Source organism: Typha latifolia, chromosome 2 (genome assembly GCF_019914945.1).
Source record: "Typha latifolia isolate L0001 chromosome 2, TyphaL0001v2, whole genome shotgun sequence".
Lineage (NCBI taxonomy): Eukaryota > Viridiplantae > Streptophyta > Magnoliopsida > Poales > Typhaceae > Typha > Typha latifolia.
In genome coordinates, this window is record NC_133087.1 from 8,469,105 (window position 1) to 8,491,437 (window position 22,333).

The 22,333-nt window shown below is 34.6% G+C and overlaps 1 protein-coding gene across 8 annotated transcripts in view; it reads right to left on the minus strand.

The window, feature by feature from the left end:
• The window catches only part of LOC140782091 (uncharacterized), a 57,180-nt gene extending 37,736 nt beyond the window's left edge, over positions 1 to 19,444 (minus strand). For 2 of the 8 annotated variants that reach the window (XR_012107786.1, XR_012107784.1), the window contains exons 1-11: positions 19,272 to 19,443; positions 17,298 to 17,519; positions 16,877 to 16,907; positions 16,583 to 16,764; positions 15,295 to 15,454; positions 13,942 to 14,038; positions 11,715 to 11,884; positions 6,781 to 6,968; positions 3,391 to 3,576; positions 3,196 to 3,285; positions 1,198 to 1,278 (exon numbers count right to left, since the gene is read on the minus strand). Coding sequence is in view for 5 of the 8 variants with exons in the window: in XM_073128467.1 (XP_072984568.1) it covers positions 1,198 to 1,278; positions 3,196 to 3,285; positions 3,391 to 3,576; positions 6,781 to 6,968; positions 11,715 to 11,884; positions 13,942 to 14,038; positions 15,295 to 15,454; positions 16,583 to 16,764; positions 16,877 to 16,907; positions 17,298 to 17,519; positions 19,272 to 19,379 (1,515 nt within the window). In the remaining 3 variants the exon portion in view is untranslated. Of the gene's footprint in view, positions 1 to 1,197; positions 1,279 to 3,195; positions 3,286 to 3,390; positions 3,577 to 6,780; positions 6,969 to 11,714; positions 11,885 to 13,941; positions 14,039 to 15,294; positions 15,455 to 16,582; positions 16,765 to 16,876; positions 16,908 to 17,297; positions 17,520 to 19,271 lie in introns of those variants that run through there. The other 6 variants (XM_073128468.1, XM_073128464.1, XR_012107785.1 and 3 more) reach the window with 5 other exon arrangements.
• Positions 19,445 to 22,333: the final 2,889 nt, after the last annotated feature.

Below are 22,333 nucleotides of genomic sequence, written 5' to 3' on the forward strand. Positions count from 1 at the left end.
GAGAAACAAAATATCCAATTTTCAGAAGGATCTAAAGGGTGGATCTCTCGAAAACACATTTGCAGTTTCTGTTCTAGATCCTGTTCAGGGACCATTGCAGATCAAATCAATCGGTTCACATCAAAATCAAGTGTTTCCTAATTCTCATAGGACTTCTCTTCTTAAAGGTTTCATCCCATTCCTAATTCTCATATGTCCCTATTCTCAAAGGCTTCCTAGTTCTCATAGAATTCCTAATTTCAAAGGTTTCCTAATTCTCATAGGATTCATAATCTCAAAAATTCCTAATCTCTAAAGGTATCCTATGTAAGATTTCTATTTCAAGTGTCTTTCCCTATTATCTTCAGTTTTGGATAAATTGCATTTTAAGGAGAGGTCATGTATGATGGAACACATTATTTCTAATGAAATGAATTAGTTCTATTTGAATTCTTCTATGATCTTTTCTCTCCTACTTTTCTAATGGTAACCACAAAAATTTCTTCATCGCCTGAGCTAAAAAATAAGGAAAGAAATTAAAAAATAGGAATAAAATGGAAAAATAATGAGTTGCAGTTATTTTAGCCCTAATTAGGGCTACAGTTCTGCAGCAATCGCCCATCTTAATGCTACGTTAATGTGGGGTCGATTTATAGTCAAATGCAATCAAACGGCCAAAAGAAAAGTAAAACCTATGGTATATAAAGGCTCAAACCTAACTTAAATCTCCCCCACCTCACTCTCCTCTATTCTGCTACAGTAGACATTGCCTCTGCTCTTTCATTTGAGCTGAAAGCTTCTACTTCCTTCCACTTCTCCTTCTGTTGAGGCTCTGGAGTTTCGACAGATATACACTGTTCCATGACAAAATAATGGCATTTAGCCATTTAGTGGTTCTGGATTTCAGCTTCTTTTTTGGATTATTTTTGCCCAAAACTGAGATGTATTGGACAGTATATTCCAGTTTTGGGCATATTTTCAAACCAGGGAAGAGAGACAGCAGCAGAGCTTGTGCTTGCAGCATAAGCCATGTCTATGGCAAGGCAATCCTTGTTTTATGGTTCACTAATAAATTAATCAAAAGAAGAATGCATCAATTCCAATCAGAGTAATCTAACTTTTAGTATTTGCATGCTTATATAAATTTATTTAATGTGTATGAAATAAAACAGAAATTAGGTAAGGTTTTAAAGTTAAATAGTAAAGTTTCAGTATTACCAGTGTATGGTACAGGATAATATCTAAATAAGCGTCTGCTATGGACAAGTACTCATGAAGGTGATGATATTGAGAAATCACCTGCAATTGGTGATATGAAGAAATTATATAAGAAATTATACAAATTTTAGAAGATAAATAAATAGATATCACATAAGACCTTCGTATAGAAACAAAATAAAAAAAATTTTAAAAAAAATTTTAAAAAATCATTCTGACAATACAAAGAAGACAATCATTCAGAGAGTTTGATATAATATCAGAGAGTCCTTTTGATGGAATGCATTAAGAATATTCCAATTTCACTTGACAAGAACAATAGCATAACAGATTTTTAATCATAATACAAGATCATTCAGATAATACAGGATTTAACACAGCAGATAACTAACTTATGAAGACTCTATGGAATAACTGGTAAAGGTTGTAAACAAGCTATTGGTTTGGCAAAAGAAAAAGGCTCACTTGGGCATGACAAGGTATTGACGACTATAGCATAGAATGTTGCCGCGTATCAACCATATTAGTTATACAGCAAAGATATTGAATATGTAGTTAAATTATTGACTTTATACTCCAAGGGTAAACAAAATCTCTATTGTTCCAACAAAGGATCCAACACTTTCTTAAATTGAATCCCAGCATAATGAAAACTACAGATGGATTCAGTGCATAAACTTCCATTGAAAGTTGAAACTATAGAGTTCTTTATCTTTTATTGTTCTAGAAGGTTTTGTATTTGGACAAACATAAAATGCACAATTATATTATATCTCATGAATCATATTTCTAACTATGTCAACATTTTTAGCTCCAACAGTTCATTTAATAAAGTGTGAAATGGCACACATATCGGTCTTGATAAATAATCAAATTGGAACAAGAAATACAGGAGACAAGGAAATACCACAATGATGAAAATTACAATAAATGTTGAAGGTCCGAAATAGTGCAACTGCATTATTTAGTGTCGCCTTGCTAAGAATTTACACAAGAAAAACATGACTGGATCTGTTCCCTATGATATCAAATCAAGAGCCACATAAATAGAAAAATTGGATGGTTCTTTTGCATTCAAGAGCATCCTATTAACTTGATGGTTCCTTTGCACTATTTGTTACTCATATAAGACAAATAAATGTACGGATACATGTCTGGCTATCTTTATACTGTATCAAACCCTGAAAGGTCCAGCAGAAAGACATTAAGGTTGCAGATATTGTGAAGTTCCATCACTGGGATAATCATTTTTTGCATATCAAGCCTCTATCAGTTCAAATTATGGCATGACTGAACATGTAGCTACATAGAAAAATAATTGTTAGTTCTTCTTCATTGGATGGGATTAAGAAAATAAATAAGTGATGTCACACTATAGCCATCAGCATGAAGCATGTACTATGCAGGAATAGTAGTAGGGTGCAAAAAGTCATAGTATTATACCAGACCACTGACTGTAGAAAAAGAAAAGGAAAAAACATACCATTCTAGTATATGACCCAATGGTCAAATTCAGGCCTACAAAATTCATAACCAAATTTCAACTTCTACTAAATGAAAGCAATTTTTACTGGAAAAATTAAACTCCTTTAAAGTTTGATAGACAGTTAGCTTGTGATCTTATAAGTCGTCAAGACAACAGTCTGTTGTAGGTCTCACAATGTGATAGAAAAGAGAAGTCTATGGACAGTATAGCAAACTCATGAGGCTGTGATAACACAAAGGTTTTATGTGCCATCAGCATTCCCCGTGCCCTTAGCCTGTCAACAAGTTAAGATAGAATTCTTGACAAATTGTCACTTCCTGGTGTCCCTTGTGTAATGCCAGGCCTCAGCAGACATTGGTAGCATGCAGGGTGGCATAGACCATGCCGCCTAGCACATAAGTCCATAATATGAACCATTACAAATGTACAGCATAATGATTTGAACAAGAATGTCTCGAATAAAATTCCCAAATATATATGGTGTAACTATTCAAAGAAAATGTTTAGGTTACCTGCATAATGTTTTTCAATACAGCATCAGCAGAACTGGAAGGCAGTTGGCATTCACATAGTCTTATGCCAAGCAGCCTGTAATTCAAATACTGCCAAATGATTGTCGATATTAATGAAGGAGAAGTAATAGACACACTAGCAGCTACTACAATGCATTTTGAAATTTTTGAATATAAGAACATCAGTGAAATCACCTGATCAAGTGAAATATCTTTAGTTTGCTCCAGAAGCTCCATGATATCCAATATGCTGATACTTAAAACTTCAGCAGGAAGTTGCTTTAGGAGATAATGAAGAACGACAGACAAACATGCAACATTTCTGGTTGACTTTGATAGATTCCTCCACAATCCAAAGTCCTTGAGCAAATCACAGTATCCCTACATTCGAGAAAAGAAGAGACAAGGTCAATATTTCTCTCACGAATGTTTCCACAAAAAGTTATCAAGCATAATAGAGTCAAAATCAATTGTAATATCATCTTTCTGCCTGGATAATATTAAAAGGCAGAATAGATATTTAGGCCTGCATACGACATTTTTCTAATGGGAATTGAATCTTCACTACAACTTATGCAGTATGCAGAATGGATTACATTGAACGGCATGATTAGTCCTGAGTGACAATAATGACGACCCGGAAAATAAAATATTTAGTCTCTTCCCTGTACTTTAGATAGATTGGACATGTCACCTAAAAGACTTAGCAAAACATTTCGAAATAAAACAATCATGTAAGTCATCTCAAACAATTGAGAAACTACTCAATTGGATATTCCAAAAGACTAAGTGTAACACCTTAAACATAAAACGCATGCATCACTCGCGTGCTCTACTGTGTTTTAACCCAAAAAAAACCCTAACCTCCACCCACCTTTATAGATACAAAATTTATTATCATGCAACTGGCCTCACCCATTCTATTCATCATCTCCAACCTTTTCATCTTCTCTTTACTCTCTCTCATTCTCTCGTTCATGGTGTTCAACAACGAATACTCGCCACCGGATTGTCGTTAGATCCTACCGACGACACCATCGGACTCGTATGTGCTCTTCATCCTTGCTAGTTTAATTTCATTTTTATTAAGCGTCATGTGATTCGCCATTATTTTTGTGTTTATTTTTATTGGCAAAATTAGTCGGCCGGTGACCTTCGTGCTACCCCACTCCCACCCAAGGAGATTCACCTTAACATCCCATTCCTTTGGGTACCATTCACCATCCTCTAATACCCATTGTTTGGGCTCCACCATGTGAGCTCCCATCGTCATCTTCCGTCTCTCTTCCGACCACCATCGATTGACCGGCCAACAAACTATACATCTAGCATACGACTGATAGGCTATGGAACGATTCCTTCAATATCTGTATTTATTGCAGGAAGCAATCCGCGCAACCGAAGAAAAATATTCTGCTGTAGTCAGAAAATTACGAAACCAAGTGGAATCGATCCATAATTCCCTGATCTACGTTTTTCGTATTTGTGCCCTTCGCAGGTTCGAACTACAATTAGGACGAAAACACAATATAGTGCGGATGATGGTGGTGGTGACAGGTGAAGTGGATATTAGGGTTATGGATGATAATGAAGATGAGGATGGATGGTTGATGTTGTTTAAGAGATAAAGACGAATGAGAAGAAGTGGTCGAGATTCCAAAGAAGAGAGGAACTCGACAGACGAGGGAGATTAGAAATTAAGAGAGACCTTGCCAACGGTAGAGGTAGTAGGTTGGTAAAGAGGAAGGAGGGATATTAGGGTAGAGAGAAAATAAAGATGCAAGAAACTAATAATCTAATAGCATAATAATTTTGGCTGTCGTCCACACCTTTATAGAGACTAGCCAAAAAGTCAAAATAATAATTATTAACCCTAATTCTAGTGGACTCCCGCCAATCGCGTTCGAATGCTCCCGATCATGTTCGAACACACAAAGACGTTCTCTGTCGATTCGAACACGGCATTCAAACGCGCATTTCACGTTCTCTGTTTTTGTGAACCTAATGCAGGCGTTCGCAAAGGCATTTGAATGCGCCCCAAACCGCATTCGAACACGACCTACAAAAAAGTTATTTTAATAAAAAAACAAATAACTAATACAATAAGAAAAAACTCTAACTAAGTGTATCAACGACCCTTGCTTCCCTCTTTCCTCTAGATTAAATTCCACAACGAAACACTTTTGAATCGTTGAACTCCACCTTACCTTCACTACGACTCGACAGTGCATGGCTGGCAGCATTGGTTCCCTGCAATTCAATTGGCTCTTCTCTGTTTGGGTTTATATCTTGGGGTTGGGCCCCACTTATGTTGATTGGAGCAAGTAGGCTTAGGCTGCACTTCTATTCTTTAGCCTATAGCCTAAGTTTTAAAATTTGAGTTATTTTCATTCAATTACTTATTCGCTTGCTTTAATGTAGTGCTTGTTTAATTATTAATAAAAGTAATTAATACTTGTATAAAGTCATGTTCCACTTATTTATTACATCTTTCCTAATCATATAGTTTTGCTATTTACTAAGAAATTAGCTCAATTACAGTAGCCACATTATTGGTTTAGACTTGAGTTATTAATAATTAATCTAATTTTACGTATTTTAATTGTATTTATTTTTATTTTAATCATAACTATATTGTAACTAAAGTAATCAATATTAAGTATTGATCGTATTCTATCTAATTATCATGTAATTATATTGACTTAGGTATCTCATATTTTCTTTACCCCACACTATTACTATCAAATTGTTTAACTTACTAACAATTTATCTGCAATACGAAAGCGGTGGTTGTTATGCCATATTTATTTTGTTAATTGCATATGTAACTTTAGTTTAGTCACATCTTCAATATCTTTTATTACCAGCATTCTTACTTTATCTTACATTAAAGATCGTTTCATTATATAATAGTAATTATTTTAATGGATCTAAATAATATCTTTCTTTAAAATAAAATTCCCATTAGTTACTTGCTTAAGCTGACATAAATTATCTGGTTAGTATCTTAATTACTTAAAATTGGTTTATACGTTGGATTTGGTTTTCATTTCATTCTAACAATGTTTTGCTTGCCTCTCAACTTTTCCTAATTATCTTATCTTCTCCAGAATTTCTCTCTTAAGTTTCATATTTCCTGTTTATGTCTTACAGTCTCGTGTTGAATCCTCCAAAAATGACGTACAATTTAGTTTTAATGTTAGGTCAAGATATATGACTTGTGGAAGAATGATTTTACGAAGATCGAACAATGAAAATAAAATCAAACCGAAAACAGCATGTTCAGTTTCTACAAGTTGTGCACACCTAGAATAGTGAGGTGCACACCTTGACACTAAAAATACACGAGTCTTTATGTATTTCGGAGCTGTGTACACCCAGTAAATCAGCAGGTTTTGCTTTCCATATCTCTTTTACTTAGTCAGTCTAAGTTTTTATATCTCCTCTGAAATTTCATAGACCATGACAATAAGTATGATATTCTTTCATTGTGTATATACTCTCATCTTTCATGCCCAGCTTCTTTGGACAAAACAAAGGAATCAAATTTCATCTGACAAAATAAATATTACGCCAATATTTTACCTGACTATTACTGGCAAATACCTGACTGTTACTGGCAAATACACACTTCATTATCCACTCAATGGGAGGTTCAATTAAACTTATTAAGACTCTCTTATCCTTGTAAGCACGGTGGTTGATGGCTTCTCGATCCATAATAACCCTTTCTAAATGCATTGTGATATCATTAAGCGATGTGATAAGATAACCTGCCAAGAATAAAAACTTTAAACATTTAACACAATAATATTCACTGACAAAATGAACGAACCCGTTCATAGAAGCAAAATGGAGAAGATCATTGAGACAAAAGGTAGAGAATCATTAAACTGATCATACAACTTGAGATCCTAAAAGTAAAGCAGGCCCTCTATCCCATTATCTATGGTGACAAACATATTACCCCTTAGGCATATCATAACCAAGACAAAAGTTATGTGCAACTTAGCAACAACAAGAGAGTCTTATATGTGAATTATTTAGGTAAGTAATTACACATGAACCAGTGAAACCACACATAAAAATAGAGAGAAAAGAAGAGAGACATAGAAATAGAACAGAAGAACCTACAGAGTACCACCGTTGCTTGCCACAATTGTAGCTGCTGCTTGCCACAATTGTAGCTGCTACTTGCCACCATGATGGCAAATAATACACTTACCACAAAATCTCTCTTTCCCTCCCCCCCCCCCCCCCGCCTCTCCTCTCCCTATCTTTCCATTCCTTGTCTAACATCATCGACAAGTATGTCAAACCACCCATCATCGTGATATGATTGATTCTGTCATCTCCATTCACCTAAGCGAAGAATTGGGCTTCAAGATTTGGTGACACCTTACAAGGCTCTCTGATATTCTGATAAGCTGAAAGAGCTTGTGCGATGACCATTGACACATAGCGAAGAGCTTGTCCATAAAGTCATAATGAATGATGACTTAGAAATTAGGCAGGTCCTTGCCATAGTCAGTACAGATCATGTGATAGTGATCTCCTCGAGCAAGGCAACAGACTTGTTAAGGATGAGACCAAGGAGATCATATCAGCAAAGAGGGAGATCCAGGGGCACAAATCATCAAGATTCATCTCATCGAGGTGACCATCTTGTCTCAATGATGGGAAGCCATCCTCTTAATGGAAGCAAACAAAGAACTAATGGAAGGACGCATAGAGATCATCAAAGGAAACTGGATAGTCTATGGATAAGGAGGAAATGCACAAGCACAATAATCAACATGAATTAGTAATGCTAGAGAGTCACAAGTTAGTTTTGAGGTGCAAAATAAAGTCAAGCCTATCTAATTAAATGTATTACTGTCCATTAAATCAATCATGTAATAACCCTATATAAATATATATATATATATGTATGTATAAATAAATAAAAGTAGATAATTAAAACCTAAGTAGGATATGTAATCCTATATCCTTTATGATATGGATTAGATCAAAATCTAAATTAATTAGATTTCCTATTCAAAAAGGAAAGAAGATTTGAATCTCATCCTATTAGGAGTCTATCTCTTTCATCTATAAAAGAGAGGGTCATAGAAACTATAATCCATCAAAATAAAGAAAGAGAGGTCAGCGATGGCGGATTTAATTACTTTTAATTTATTAGTTAAGTTGAAATATGTTATTTATTTATTATTAAATGTGGTGATTTTTTTTAACCATGGACTAGAGATTTCTGTCGTTTCACCTAGACACAGGTGAGTGGGTTCGATTACGTATTTATTTTATTTATTTGTCTTGTATTTTGCGCTTTTATCAGATCATGTATAATTCAGTGTGCAAATACATTATTATGTTTTTGTGCATTATTATGTTCTGTGTGCAAAATATAAGACCTACTGCATTGCTATACTTAGTGCATATAATCATTTATATGATCGATAATAATAGTGTAATTGATACGTTGTACGACTTTAAAAACAAACACTAGCTAGATATTCTTCATGCATCTTCCTGTGGTAACTCAAGACTACCTTGAAGTCCAGAGGATAGACCTATTCCTGATCAGCTTATGTATTTAGGTGACCTTGATACAATTAGAGATTAGTCCAGAGAACAGACCTATACCTGATCAGCATATGATCCGTTTAGGTGACTCTGGTGCGCTTAGAGAACAGTCTCAGACTAGATTAGAAATCTCCCTAAGGTGACTCTAATCTTGCTCTATGGTTAGTGAAACAGACTAGGTGAGTTTATCACATTGTGACACCTCGTGGTGACCCTAACTAGATTAACTATAAGGAAAAGACTCGAGTGCATATTGAGTGACTTGTTATTGATATGGATCCTCAAGCACAATCCCAAGTTGAGATATATGATATTATTATTAATATTGAAAGAAATTCAGCATATTGACACAAACCATATTATAAGATATGATTTACTCTGTTATTACTTGTATTGTTATTATTATTATTATCATAAGCAAGCTTAGTAAATTTCTCATTTTATATCATTGGACTTGTATTTAATTAAAATTATGTTATAGATTTGAATTTATTTGGATTTTGAGTAGATTCCACTCACTGAGCTATAATTGTTGGCTCATGGGTTCCCTCTTCTAATATTTCAGTTGCTGATTCATGTGGCGACCGAACGAGATGCACCAAGACCCACCTTCAATTAGAATTTTCCTATTTTGCCCATCGGTTGTATTGGACATTTTGTTCTAAACCATCTGTTATTTTAGTTTGATTGGTGACACATTATCAAAGACATTGGTGTTTTTTTATTATTGGATTATATTTATTAGAGTTAGAAAAAAAGTGCAAATTACAGCTTACCCTATGTAATTTGGCTCAATCATCTTACCCTCACGTATTTTAAACTTATGCACTTACCCATGTATTTAAACTTATATACGATTAAGGCAAGTTTCCTTGTATTTTCTTTAATATTCAATGAAAAAATTATTTCAAAATAAAGTAGAATTGATTAGAATAATTCTCATCAAAGGATGTTCTATCAGTTTTAAATTCTAATAATGACGACGATGACAAAAATATGCTACCTGCCGAGAAAATTAAGAAATTCATTATTTAAAAATCTTTATTGAGAAATTAAAATATTACAATTGAACAAAAATTCAAATTTTAAATTGAGATGTTATAGATAAAGATTAAAAATTTTGGATTACAATCACATAGAATTTCAGATTTCTAGAAAATGAAATATAAGAGATTATTCATGAGATGAGAATGTTTATTAGATTAAGATATTACAATATTATTTATTCATGTTTTACTTAGATGAAAATATGAATATTGAGAAGAAATGAAAGATCAATTCAAAAAGAGTAGGAGATCAATTCAGAAAGCCATTTCAGCTTGCCCAAAAGTTTAGGGGGTCCCCGTGAAAATCGGGTATAATTCAAGGGTGTCGACATAATTAACCCTAGAAAATATTACTGTAATAATATTACTAATATTACATATATATATATATATATATATATATATATATATATTTCAAATCTCATCTAGTCTACTTGATCAAGCCGACTCAAGGTATTTTTGAGCCTATTTTGAAGATCAAGCTCAGCTCAGCTCATTTTCGAGTCAAGCTTCATCAAGCCTTATCTAAGCAAACTTGAGCTAACTCAGATATTTGACAATCCTACCTGCTGAGCTCATTAGTGGTATCCGCACTCTGTCCACTACACTCTATCTACTATCTCCTATGAGCCGAGCACTGCTTTAGTCTTTCTAGAGTTACATCTACCTATAGGACAGCCATTGCATACGCTATTGTTGCCCAAACATTATCCTATAGTATATGGAGCACCCACAGATGAATACCACTAAAATCTTTTAGCCATCAAGACCACTACACCCACAGATTTGAGGACTGTTTTAGATAATAAACTTGTAATTTATTTCTTATCTGATTTTAAGACTTTGTATTATTCCCTATAAATAGGATCTTTTGGCTTGTATCTTAGGCATACATTGAATTACTAAATAGACTACTTTTTTTCTAGCTCTCTCTATTTCTCTTGGCCTAGCCTTCTCTTTCATCTCTGACTTCTCCCTCTTTTGCCTCTCTCTGTCTTAACCATCTCTACCTCCCATACAATTCTCGTCTTTGCCATTGCCATAGTTGTACGCGAATCATGGCCTTCAACTATCTATTGCATCCACAAGCCATGACCACTATTTCCTAGCCAAGCTACCTCCATCGACCATTCAGCCTCCACTCCATCATCACCTCTACCATATGGCCAGCCTCCATCATTGGTCCTGTCATATCCCTAGCCCTAGCCATGTTCCACCCCTAAGCTAGTCCGCATCATTTGAATAACGAATACAAGAGGAAACTTACTAGAGATAGCGAAAAAGTTTTTCAACAACATTTCTATTGGGAAGATGTGAGAGAAGCTTTAATTGATTTTATTTGTTAAGTAAAAAAACCATTATCTTCTTATGTGAATGACTCTTATCAAATTCATCCTTTTAATTTGAATTTTTTGGGGAGATCTAAAGCGAGATGAAGTCATTGAATGGCTTAAAGATATGAAAAGGAAAAGTACTTTCTTTCAAAATTGAAATGATGAAAGTTGAGTGCAATTTGTATGGATGAAATTATTAGGTGAAGTAGCAAGGAGGAGGTAGGAGTTACTCTAAAATGCACTAAACCGTATACTGCAAATGTCTTTTTATTGACCATGAAGGTTATGACTTCTGAGAGACCTCTAATTGCATAGTTGCAACATCGGCCCCTCACCATAAATCCATTCACCCCAAATTTCTCATGCACGTACTCAAGTTAGTCACACGAACCTACATCTTAATTCTAACTAGACTTGACTCAACAAAGACACCCAAAGACAAACTACCAACTCTATTCTGAAATATTTTATCGCCCTTTATACTCCTGCATTAAACGTTGGAACCTCCTATGATTTAACTGACATATACATTAAGATAATTTTATAAATCTGATACCTGCATCTTCAGGATGCAAAATTCTTGCAGAACGGGCCACATAAAGATGGCAATATGCAGATGCAAGTGGATCAGCTACTCCTCTTATCATCATAGTCAAGCGGTGGAGAATACAAGAAAAATCATCCTCTAGGAAACGCCAACAACGCAAAATTGCTAGTTCCAAATATCTGTCAATTTTTAGAAAAAGGACAGGTTACAAACTCTTATCAGCAGTTAAAGCATCAGTATGGAGTTAGTACCAACACTGGAAGAAGCACTTGATAAATCAAACCCTAATTTTCTGAAAGCAGCTAGACATAAATAAAAGCATACAATTAGCAAGGTCCACAGTGAAAAAGTGAAGTTCTGGAATAAGGATGCAATTTTACTAACATGATAACTGGTCATCAGAACTTCAAAAGGAAGTCTTTCTATTGCTAATCTTTAAATTTTTACTATACATTAACTCTCTTAATTATGTAAAAACGATCACCAAGTTTGCTTATTCAACTAGTCTTGTAATTGCAAACACCTTACTCTTATTGAGTGTTTTGGCTCTTTTCTTTATTGGCTAAATAGTAAATATCTAATTTATATATGGAGGAAGACTAGTTCCTATGATTAGACTATAAGTTGATAATAAAATAAAACTAATATTACAACAAAAATTAGTCAAAGGGCATCAAATTGTGACCCCATTAATTATGGTTCATGCAGTAAACCTAATGTATGCATGACATCTACATGTCCGCAAAGCCTCCTTTGCATTATTACAAAAATATCGACCTTTCTTACTAAAACATAATATATATATACAAAACCGTACTCTTTCTATTTTAATAGATTAAAAGCTCGTAAACTAAATATGCTAAACATGGGACTAAATCTCCGAGTCTAAACCATGCACATATACTGCTTCAATAAAAAATTCATTAAATATCAATATCGACGTCTACAGAACCTTCTAATTCCTCAAAATTTTCCTGTAGTATATTCAAGAGCAATTGTGTGCGTTAGCACCTGAAGGAGAAATTAAATTATACATTAATCTGTTCTAAGAAAAAGAAGCTACATGTAAGGCTACCTATAATATGCTATATAGTGACCACTAAGCTTCAACAGTTTAAGGTACAGATAACGAAATAATTAGATAGAATTTCATTCAGCATAATTTAACTCCTTTAGGTGCTCTGCAGAAGGATCAGACTGACATTGTATACTAACTATACACAGTTTAATCAAGTGATTTACATTTCAATGAAGAAAAGGATGTTTCTAAGTTCTTTTAATTATCTAAATATTTGTTCAATCAGATTGTTTCAATTTCTCTATGCATTGGTGATTTATTTTGTATTTTGAAATTCCAAACAAGGCCTTAAGCATACTGTAGTGCAAGACTCTGATGTAGTTGCATACGCTTTTAAGCATATAAAGAATTATGACTTGCATTACATCTCACAATCTAGAGCCAGAAGACATGATATTTGCTATAAAAAATTACAGAAATTAAAAAGAAACTTGCTTGATCTATATTTATTTAAGAAGTTATGACCTTGATTTCATAAAGGAAATGCAATATGAGGTGGATGAAGTAGAACTTTGAAAGGCTATCATTGTTCATTCATTATCTCCTAATATATGCTGATTCCTGGGAATCAGCATATATTGTGAATCCATAGTTAAAGAGAGATACAAGATGAGACTCATCAATCTCATCAACCTTCAAAGCCAATTATGACCAGATGCATCACAATTTAACAAACAAATATTGATCGAACAGATGAAAAATAGTAAAATACATCTCTAACCTTTAGTTTTCTAATAGAAATAAACATCCGGTGGACCGTAAAAGTTAAAACCACAATGGGGTAATTGAATATTTGAATTTTGGAAAAACCAGCAGTATGAAACTGTGAACCACAAAATCACTATATTGATGCACACGCCAAAAATTAGCAATTACAATCCTGCATGAATCTATAATCCACTGTCCCAAAGAACTTTACAGAATATTATTTTTCAAAATATGTTGTCCTAATATTTAAAATTCATTCATGTTAAGCACTAAAATAGCTAGAGATGCTTAGCATAGAAGTATATAAAATTAACCTAGAGGAGCCCATGTTCTCTGTAAAAATAACAATAACAATACGAAATAATAGCAGAAATTACTGTAACAGAGTAACAACAATAACTAAAGAACAGAAATAACAGTAACAAGAATTATGAGAGAGAAGGAATTTACATGCGAGGAAGCAGCTCACGAACAGAACCAATTTTGCAAAACCAGTTATAACAGGTTTCTTTTGCCTCAGAACAAATGTCAGCCGACACAAAATTATCTGTAGATGACAAAGGAAAAGAAAACAGAATAAATATAATGATGGAAGGTAAACATGACAATTAACTAACTGATCTATGGAAACTTTTCTGCAAAATAGAACGAATGCTGTCCCAACAGTTATATGTAGAATGCTGAGTTTAGTGGAAAAATTGCTTCTTGAAGGATATTCAAACCTTCCTCCAACTTTCTTTTGTTTCTCTTCCATTTATTCTATACTCTCTTTTATTTGTTGTTTACTGTTATCTCTGTTAGATTTACAGAATTGGAATTGATAAATCCAGATCCTGGTGGCCGAAAGGCTGACACACATAGACACAGCCGCTGGCCAGAAAGCTAATGCACTACTGAAAACACTGATCTAAGAAATATTATCAAAATAAATGGTTTTTTAAAGCCAAAATATCAAGCCTATTTCATCTAAAACTAAACACTAGCATCATCTCAATTCCCTATACTACAATCCCACCAAATGCACCAACTTTAAAGCCAAAATCCATGGTTTTTTCTACACCTATTATCTTTGTTGCTGATCGAATAATCTATTTTCCCAATCTAGTCATCCGATTGGTCCAAAGTTGTACTATGTCCTACATCAAAAATGTTCTTACAAGAACATCTGTATAGAGCTAGCAAGATTCTCCAAATGAAAAAGAAAAGAGCACTATTTGATTTAACTTTTCAAATATAGTGGAAAAAATCCCTAATTTATGGAAAAAGTCATAAATGATGGGAAAAATATATTATACACCCTCATGGTAAAGTAAAGAAGGAATTTGTAAACTTTGTGGGACCAAAATCACTAAGACTCTATTACTGCACTTTGTCAACCTAAGAGAGGGCAAAGAAGTTGAATACAACTCCAATCCCTTCTTAAGAGCCTCTATTATAGCTGTAGGGGCTGTAGGGGTTGGTATGATCTCACTTCAATGCAACGAGCCATTAGAAATTTAGAATTGCTCCTTCCATACCCTTGAAGGAGATGAAGGGCAGTTTAGTTAAAGGAAATATTGCATGGCAGGAAGTAATGGTGTCAATATATATAGAGATTCTCTTTCAATTTTGGACAGAACGACTTCACTTGCGATAGAAGTTAGAAGTTACAATCAATAGGGCCAAACAAGGTCACAAATGAAACTTTAGGGAGTAAAGTGAAATTACGCCTAACCACAAGAGGGGTAAAATATATTTTCCTTAAATGATTTTAGAAGGGAGAAAAGAAATAGCTCAATAAGTAGAAAAGATGCAAAACTAAACCTGGAACAGAGTACATTAGCGTTCCATTATCATCATACTCGCTCTTCCTCTTAATTCTCTCCCATACCAAATCACCAAGCATATCCATAACATCTACAACCAACATAAATAATGTAGGATAGAATTGCAAAACAGAAGAATCCAACAAAAGCCTTGCAACCTGCAAGGTATAAAGCAATTAGCTACAAGTATAAAGAGGTAAGTATTATATAATAAGCTGTAATTTGCAGGATATAATTCATGTGCATTATATTTTTTATTTAAACATAAAATGTGAAAAAGGAATAAGGAAATCCATCATAATTTTTGTGCCCACGTCAATATACTAATAAGTTTTCCAATATGAGAATATGATGATAGATACCAGTAATATATAATGCTTAACTAGAAGCAAGAATGGCCATGCCTGCATGCCTGTCGGTCTCCGTGCCGATGTAGAGCCATTTTTTTTATTTTTTCTGTTTTTGTCAATCATCATTAAATCAACTTTAGTCATTTTCTTAACAAATATAGTATGACATATGGAGTCCATTTTTTTTACTTTTTCTTAATTCCATTAAAAATTATTAATCAATTTTAATATTATGTGTTCAATTCTATTATGGACCATTCAATCATATTATGGAATATCCAATCATTAATATTTTTTAATGAATGTATTCAATTATATTATATGTTGAATAATATTTATATTTGATTATTACTTTATCTTTAATAAAATAGGTCATTTACAAAAAAAATCTAAAATAAAAATAGTATAATATATATATATGTTTAAACCAAAAACTAATGATTGACATGCTAGAAACCAAAAAACATCTCTAAATATCCTAAAATTTATATTAAAATTATATTAAATACGTGTTAGTAGCATGCAAGGGCATGCTGAGGCCATGCCAGGCAGCACAAGGAAGAAAAGCAATTGGATAAGATATCAATCAGAGATAGCGTTCTATGTTCAAAAGAAAAAAAGAGGAAATTTGTAGTTTAAACCCTATATTCTGAGATCGTAAAATAAATGTTCCCTAAGTTTTAAAATTAATAGGAAAGCTAGATAAGATTATGAAAAGATTTCTTTTTCTCTTTTACCAAAAGTTGATAATTATAATTTCTTCCATACTACGATAAAGTAGACAAGGAAACCTACAAAGAAAAGATGGATGAAGAAGAGAGAAAACAAAGTGATAGTTGTAGCATCCTGTAATAAGACTAGTTCTGTACTGGGTAAAATCAAATCCTTGCAAATGCATTAGAAGTAAATTATGAATAATAAAGCATTCAAGATTACCTTAATGGATAACTTCAGAGCTTTGATCCGATCATCTGCTCTCCATGCCTGGACAATTTCACCTTTTAGTTCCTGTAATCGCAAAACATATTCCTTTTGTGTAATAACCTTTTTCTCCTCCTTCACTATCATTTCTTCATCTTCTAGCTCATCCATATGCATAACTGCTAAAGATTTGTAGTCTGCATATTTCCATTTAACTAAGAAGAGAGGCGAGGAAAAATAACAGCAAAATCAAAAGGAATTTGCATTCAAGTACCACATAGACTACTAGATGATAATATAATGTTATACCTTTGCTGCTCCCTGCTATGATGTTTGATATCTACAAAGCAAACAGGAGAGGGGCTCAAGTAATGTATGAAAACATGATATATGATTAATCTCTAAATCATGCTATAACTTTTAAGAAAGCCAGAGTTTCCTTTTGTTTTCAATGTTTAGATAATAAAATGGTTGTCAGACACAGCAGTAAATTGCTCAAGTAAACAAATTTCATCTCAAAGTGTTGCCCAGGTGATGCAATGTCTTAATCATGTTAGTAAGAATTTCAAAACCTACATCTACAACTTTACTTACAAATTTTCTAGAATAAATTAGATCAAAATGACTTGAACCATGAAAAATAAAATTATAAACTAGTAGGGAAAGAGAATGGGTGTTTGAATTGAAGTAGATCAAAAGTCCAAAACATCATGGAAGCTTTTAGACTTACAGGTGAAATAGATATCGTATTGCTATATAAGAATTTCTGTCCCAAGGAACTTCTGAAAAGAGCCCATTCTTTTTTTGAAACATGATCAGCTTCACTAGAGAGCCTCCTTTCTAGAGGACCAGGGAAATGTTGTCTATCATGAGCGCTTTCTGATAAATGTGTAATATGTGCTCCCAAGGGATCAGTTGTACTTCTATCAACCTTCTTAGAATCAAAAATAGCCTACCACAAAAGATACCAACTTAGTTGAAAGTGCAATACTTAATTTACTATAAGTGATAATTAGTGAATGGTGACAATAATATAAACTATAAAGATGCACTTTATTCATTAACAAGTTATATATCAGAATATTTCATTTTGTATCTCACTACATTATATAGAGGAAGCCCAGCAGAAGTTTCTTAGCAAGAAAAGTTTGAGCAAAAGTTTATCCTTTTATAGTTTTATTGAAATTATTAACAGGATATTAAAATCAATTTGCTTGATAGGACTTCTATATGATTATTAAAATTAATGAGAATCAAAATGTATCTTATGCAATTTAAATTTTTCATTCACACCCCCCACCCGATCAGATTCCTACTAAATTTGGTGGATAGATAAGTTAAATCATTTGGCTCTATGTAACAAGAAATGCCAGAACTAAAAGCACATTAATCAGATGGGCAATAAAGAGAATGTTAGATTTTATGCAGATATATGAGCATTAAAGGCTGAGATTAAAAAAGGAAATTATAAGGGGAATCTACACTAACATAGCCTATCCAACTCATTCTCAGCTTCCAATAGTGAGAGAGAATAATAAGATAAAGTAAACCTTTTCTTTCTTAAAAATGATGGACACCATATGGATCCATATTTCATACAAAGAGAATAATAAGATAAAGTGAACCTCTTCTTTCCCACACTGATGGACACCATATGGATCCATATTCCATACAACATGATAGAAGGATGGCTGCCATCCTTCTGTTCTTTATCTTTCTTTCATTATTTTCCACTTTAATTTTCCCTTATATATTATTTTTCTAATTATTTTTAAGACCAGGGATTTCTCCTCTATAAGAAGAGTACAACATATTTATAGGAGAAATTGGGGTTTGATCAGAATCAAGGATTTGGGAAATGAGAATACCAAAAGCTACCCACTTTTGTTCTTCCCTTCTATAGATCCTCCTGATGATCTCGGCGAGTATTTGTAGGAGTATGTTTCTCTTTCTTCAACCTTGTGTAATGGGATTTGGATGACTATATCAGCAGAATCATTCTTCATTCATGATGAGTACATGTCATAACTCACCTCTTGTTTCTAGATTCCTCTAGTCCTAGTCATGAACCTTCTTTCCCCTTGATTAAAGTTTCTGAACAAATTGAGCAAGTGTTCTCAACCCAATTCATCATATCTTATGAAAACTGAAACATCAAGAACCAACAACTTGAGATTGGCAATGAACTATATATCTTCTTTCTGAACAGCAACAATGGTAATTAGACATAGATGTCAGCAATCCCATGTCCTACAGGGCAGCTGTTCTCTTTTCTTGATCTAACTAAAGGGACTGATAAGTAACAAAATTTTCCAAGTTCTTCTCTTAGATTATATTCCTATCTCAATCTCCTTTCCATTAACTTCGATTATATCAACTGGAGCTAGAAAACAGTAAAAATCTTCAGAACAAGTACTCCCGTTTACTGATTGTAATGGAAATTACAGAGTTCCGATGTAAAATTTATACTTGGTTCAAATTTCCAAACATTATCGATCTAATTACAGAAGATTAGATCCAAAGTCCAAAATCAAGCAGGAACTCTTCAGTACAACAGCACATGGTCACTACTTGTAAGATTGGACTGCACTTGGTGGCATCTGGATCAGAAGTTCTATGTTGTACAAAAAAATCAATTGTTGCAGTAAGACATTGGGATTCCATGGTATTTGAACGAGAACACTGCGTTTAAGGATAATGAAACCTGGGGAGAAGAGGAAGGGAATGGCGTGAGGGGATGATCGGTTGCAGGAGAACGTTGGAGAGCGCAGGCAGATTCCTCGGCTTCGTAATCACGCACTCTAAATTCCATCTGGTCGGACGGTAGACTCTCTCGTCTGGCCCTGTCCCCTGGTCACAATAGCACTATAGCAGTGTGCTTAACCTATCAATTCTTTTCAGGGATAATTACATTTAGCACCTTATGAACTTTTTTCGTTTACACTAATGAACTATCCTTGTTTTTCATATATATCCCTGAACTTTATTTTTTACTACATATACCGCGTAGATTCCCTAACCTAAAAAAATTCTTAGTTCAGATAGTCGTATCGTTCAGATAGTTTCATATCTATATATGGCTTTTTCTTAGTTTATAGTTTATATGTAAATAATAAGAAATTCTTGTGAGATGTATATAGAAAATTATGATAGTTCAAGGGATTAAGTATTATTATTCCTTTTATAAAAATAAAAATAAAACTTTTTGGTGACTTTTACCATAAGCATACTTTATTTTCGATTTGGCACCACCCCCTCCCTACCCCCAAATTATAAAAGCCTATAAACTATCTACCTTCTAAACTTTCAACAATGTACGACAATCTAGACATCATGATGCAAACATCATCGCCGCATCAGACTAGCATGTGTATCAGTTTGCTAAAACTAGGAAGGTCAAGTTTGTTGCTATGAAACTAACTAAGCATGCTAATCAATACTAAATTGCAGAGGTGTATAATTGCAAAACTTTATGATCACCTTTTCGCACAACAAAAATTCTTTAATTTTCTAATTAACAAAAATAGGCCCATCATTATGGAATAACAATTTCAACCTTTCTTTTTTTTACTGATGTAGCTTAATTTACCCTTTCTCTAATCCAACCCAACAGTTTAATTTAATCTATTAACTATTTAATTAAATATGAAACCTCACAATCCCCTTGTTTTTTCTTCTACTGAAATCAAATTAGTTTTTTTCTCTCCTCACCATCAACCCTAACTTTCTCTCTCATGCATTGAGCCCGTCTTCCTCTTCTTCCTCTTCTCCTCTCTACTTTTGATACGATTTGATCCATATTGGCTCCACACGTGATATTGAGTTCATGGGAATGAACTCCACGATGCCATGCACCTCCACCGAGCCACGCTTCTACACACCGCGGCGACGCGTGGAGGTGGGACCCGGCCCACCGGCCACTTCGCCGTCGCCGCATGACCTTCTCTCTCTCTAATATTTGTTTCTCTCTCTCTCTTCCCCGCATTCTCTCTATCTTTCTCCCTCTCCCTCTAGCTTAGCAGCAGTCACCGACCACCGAGAAGAGCCACTGTCGGCCCTTCTATCCACCAGTGAGCCTCTCTCTTTCTCTCGGTATCCTCTCAGGACCGCCGGAGGTTTGAGCCACCGGCCGCTGAGTGGTCACCTGTAACAACCTATCTCTAAAAAAAAAATTTTGCATGGGCACGACGTAGGCGGCCTCATGCCCATGCAATAAGGCAGCATGGGGGAGGTGCCATGCACCCCCTCGTGTCGCCGCAGCCAATTGGCTGCAATGGGCCCTAGCGCCGCCATAGCCACCGCCAACCCCTCCCACCACCTCTCTTTCTCCCTCTATATCTCTCTTTCTCTCTCTCTCTCTTTCTCTCTCTCTCTCGTCGAGGTTGGCCTATCGCCGCCGCGGCCACCTCCGCGAGCGCCGGTGAGCTCTTTCTCCTTCTCTCTCTCTCTCTCTCCCTCTCTAGTTCCCTTTCTCTTGCTCTTAGGCTCAAACTCACCGGAGTCGAGCCGCCGGCGAGAGGCCGGCCGCTGGATGGCCACCAGCGGCCAGTGCCCTCCCCGCCGGCTCGGGTCCGCACTTCCCTCCCTCCTCTTCCTTCTCTTATTTTCTTCTTTTTCTTCTCTCTTCTTTCTTCTTCCTTTCTTCTTATTTCTCAACTGCTTCTTCCCTTCTTTTTCCTGCAACAGTACTAGGCTCAGCCTAGCACTATAGCAGGCCAGTGCTGGACCAAACCCATCATCCTTATTTTTATTTATTTATTTAAGTATTTTTTTTCTTAATTAATGCAAATAGATTATTTAGACATTAATTATTTTAATAATATATATATATATATTCTTCAATAAGATTAGTATTAATTATAATAAGACATTAATTTGATCGCTCGACATAGTCATGATCCTGTTGGCCTTACGTTTGAGGTCGTTAGTCTGTGTGCGCAGTAGACATTCGAACACATACCGTTTGCCAGGGCATATGTGGCGAGTTATCCTCACGGGATTCTATCAGCTAGAAGGGTGCTTGGTCTGGATAGATATTGATACCCTTAGTAGATTGCAGGGTATGGTTATATTTGAGATACTCTTTGCGGATAGCAGAGTATGCTCGGAGCCTCCGGACATGATATTGAGATCGAGTACTGAGTGTTGACTGTGTACAGTGGTCTAGTATGATGATATTATACCGAGATCTCGGTGATGATTGTGATATTTAAAAATATATATGATTTCATTATCATTTAGTTACCTGATTATCGAATGATCAATATGCATCATATTTGGTTGCATTTGATATCATAGCATGGTCATGGTCGGCATGCATCATGTGTCATATTTGAGAGAGAGTTGTGATGATAGTATAACATGGAGACCTGTTTACTCATTATCGATGATTATATATACTTTTATCAGTTATGACATATTATCTACTTTTTAGTTATATATTATTGAGGATACATTCATAAACTCATTCATGACATGATGCTCCTATCAGATTATGTAGTGGTTTAATGTATATTATTGTGGATTGGGATATTCATATGTTAACAAGTTTATTTTATTAATAGTATGATTTATCTGGTGATGGATTATGTGATCATAGATAGGTTAGTAGGTTTTATTTGATGATATCATGATTATATGTGCACAGGAGAGTATTTGTGCGTGACGGGCCCCGTTCGACTTGTCATGTGCGGCGCGTGCCGTGTGGGCACGTAGGCGTGCACATGCCAGTGCTGGGCAGGGGCATTACAATTCAGTTAGTATTAA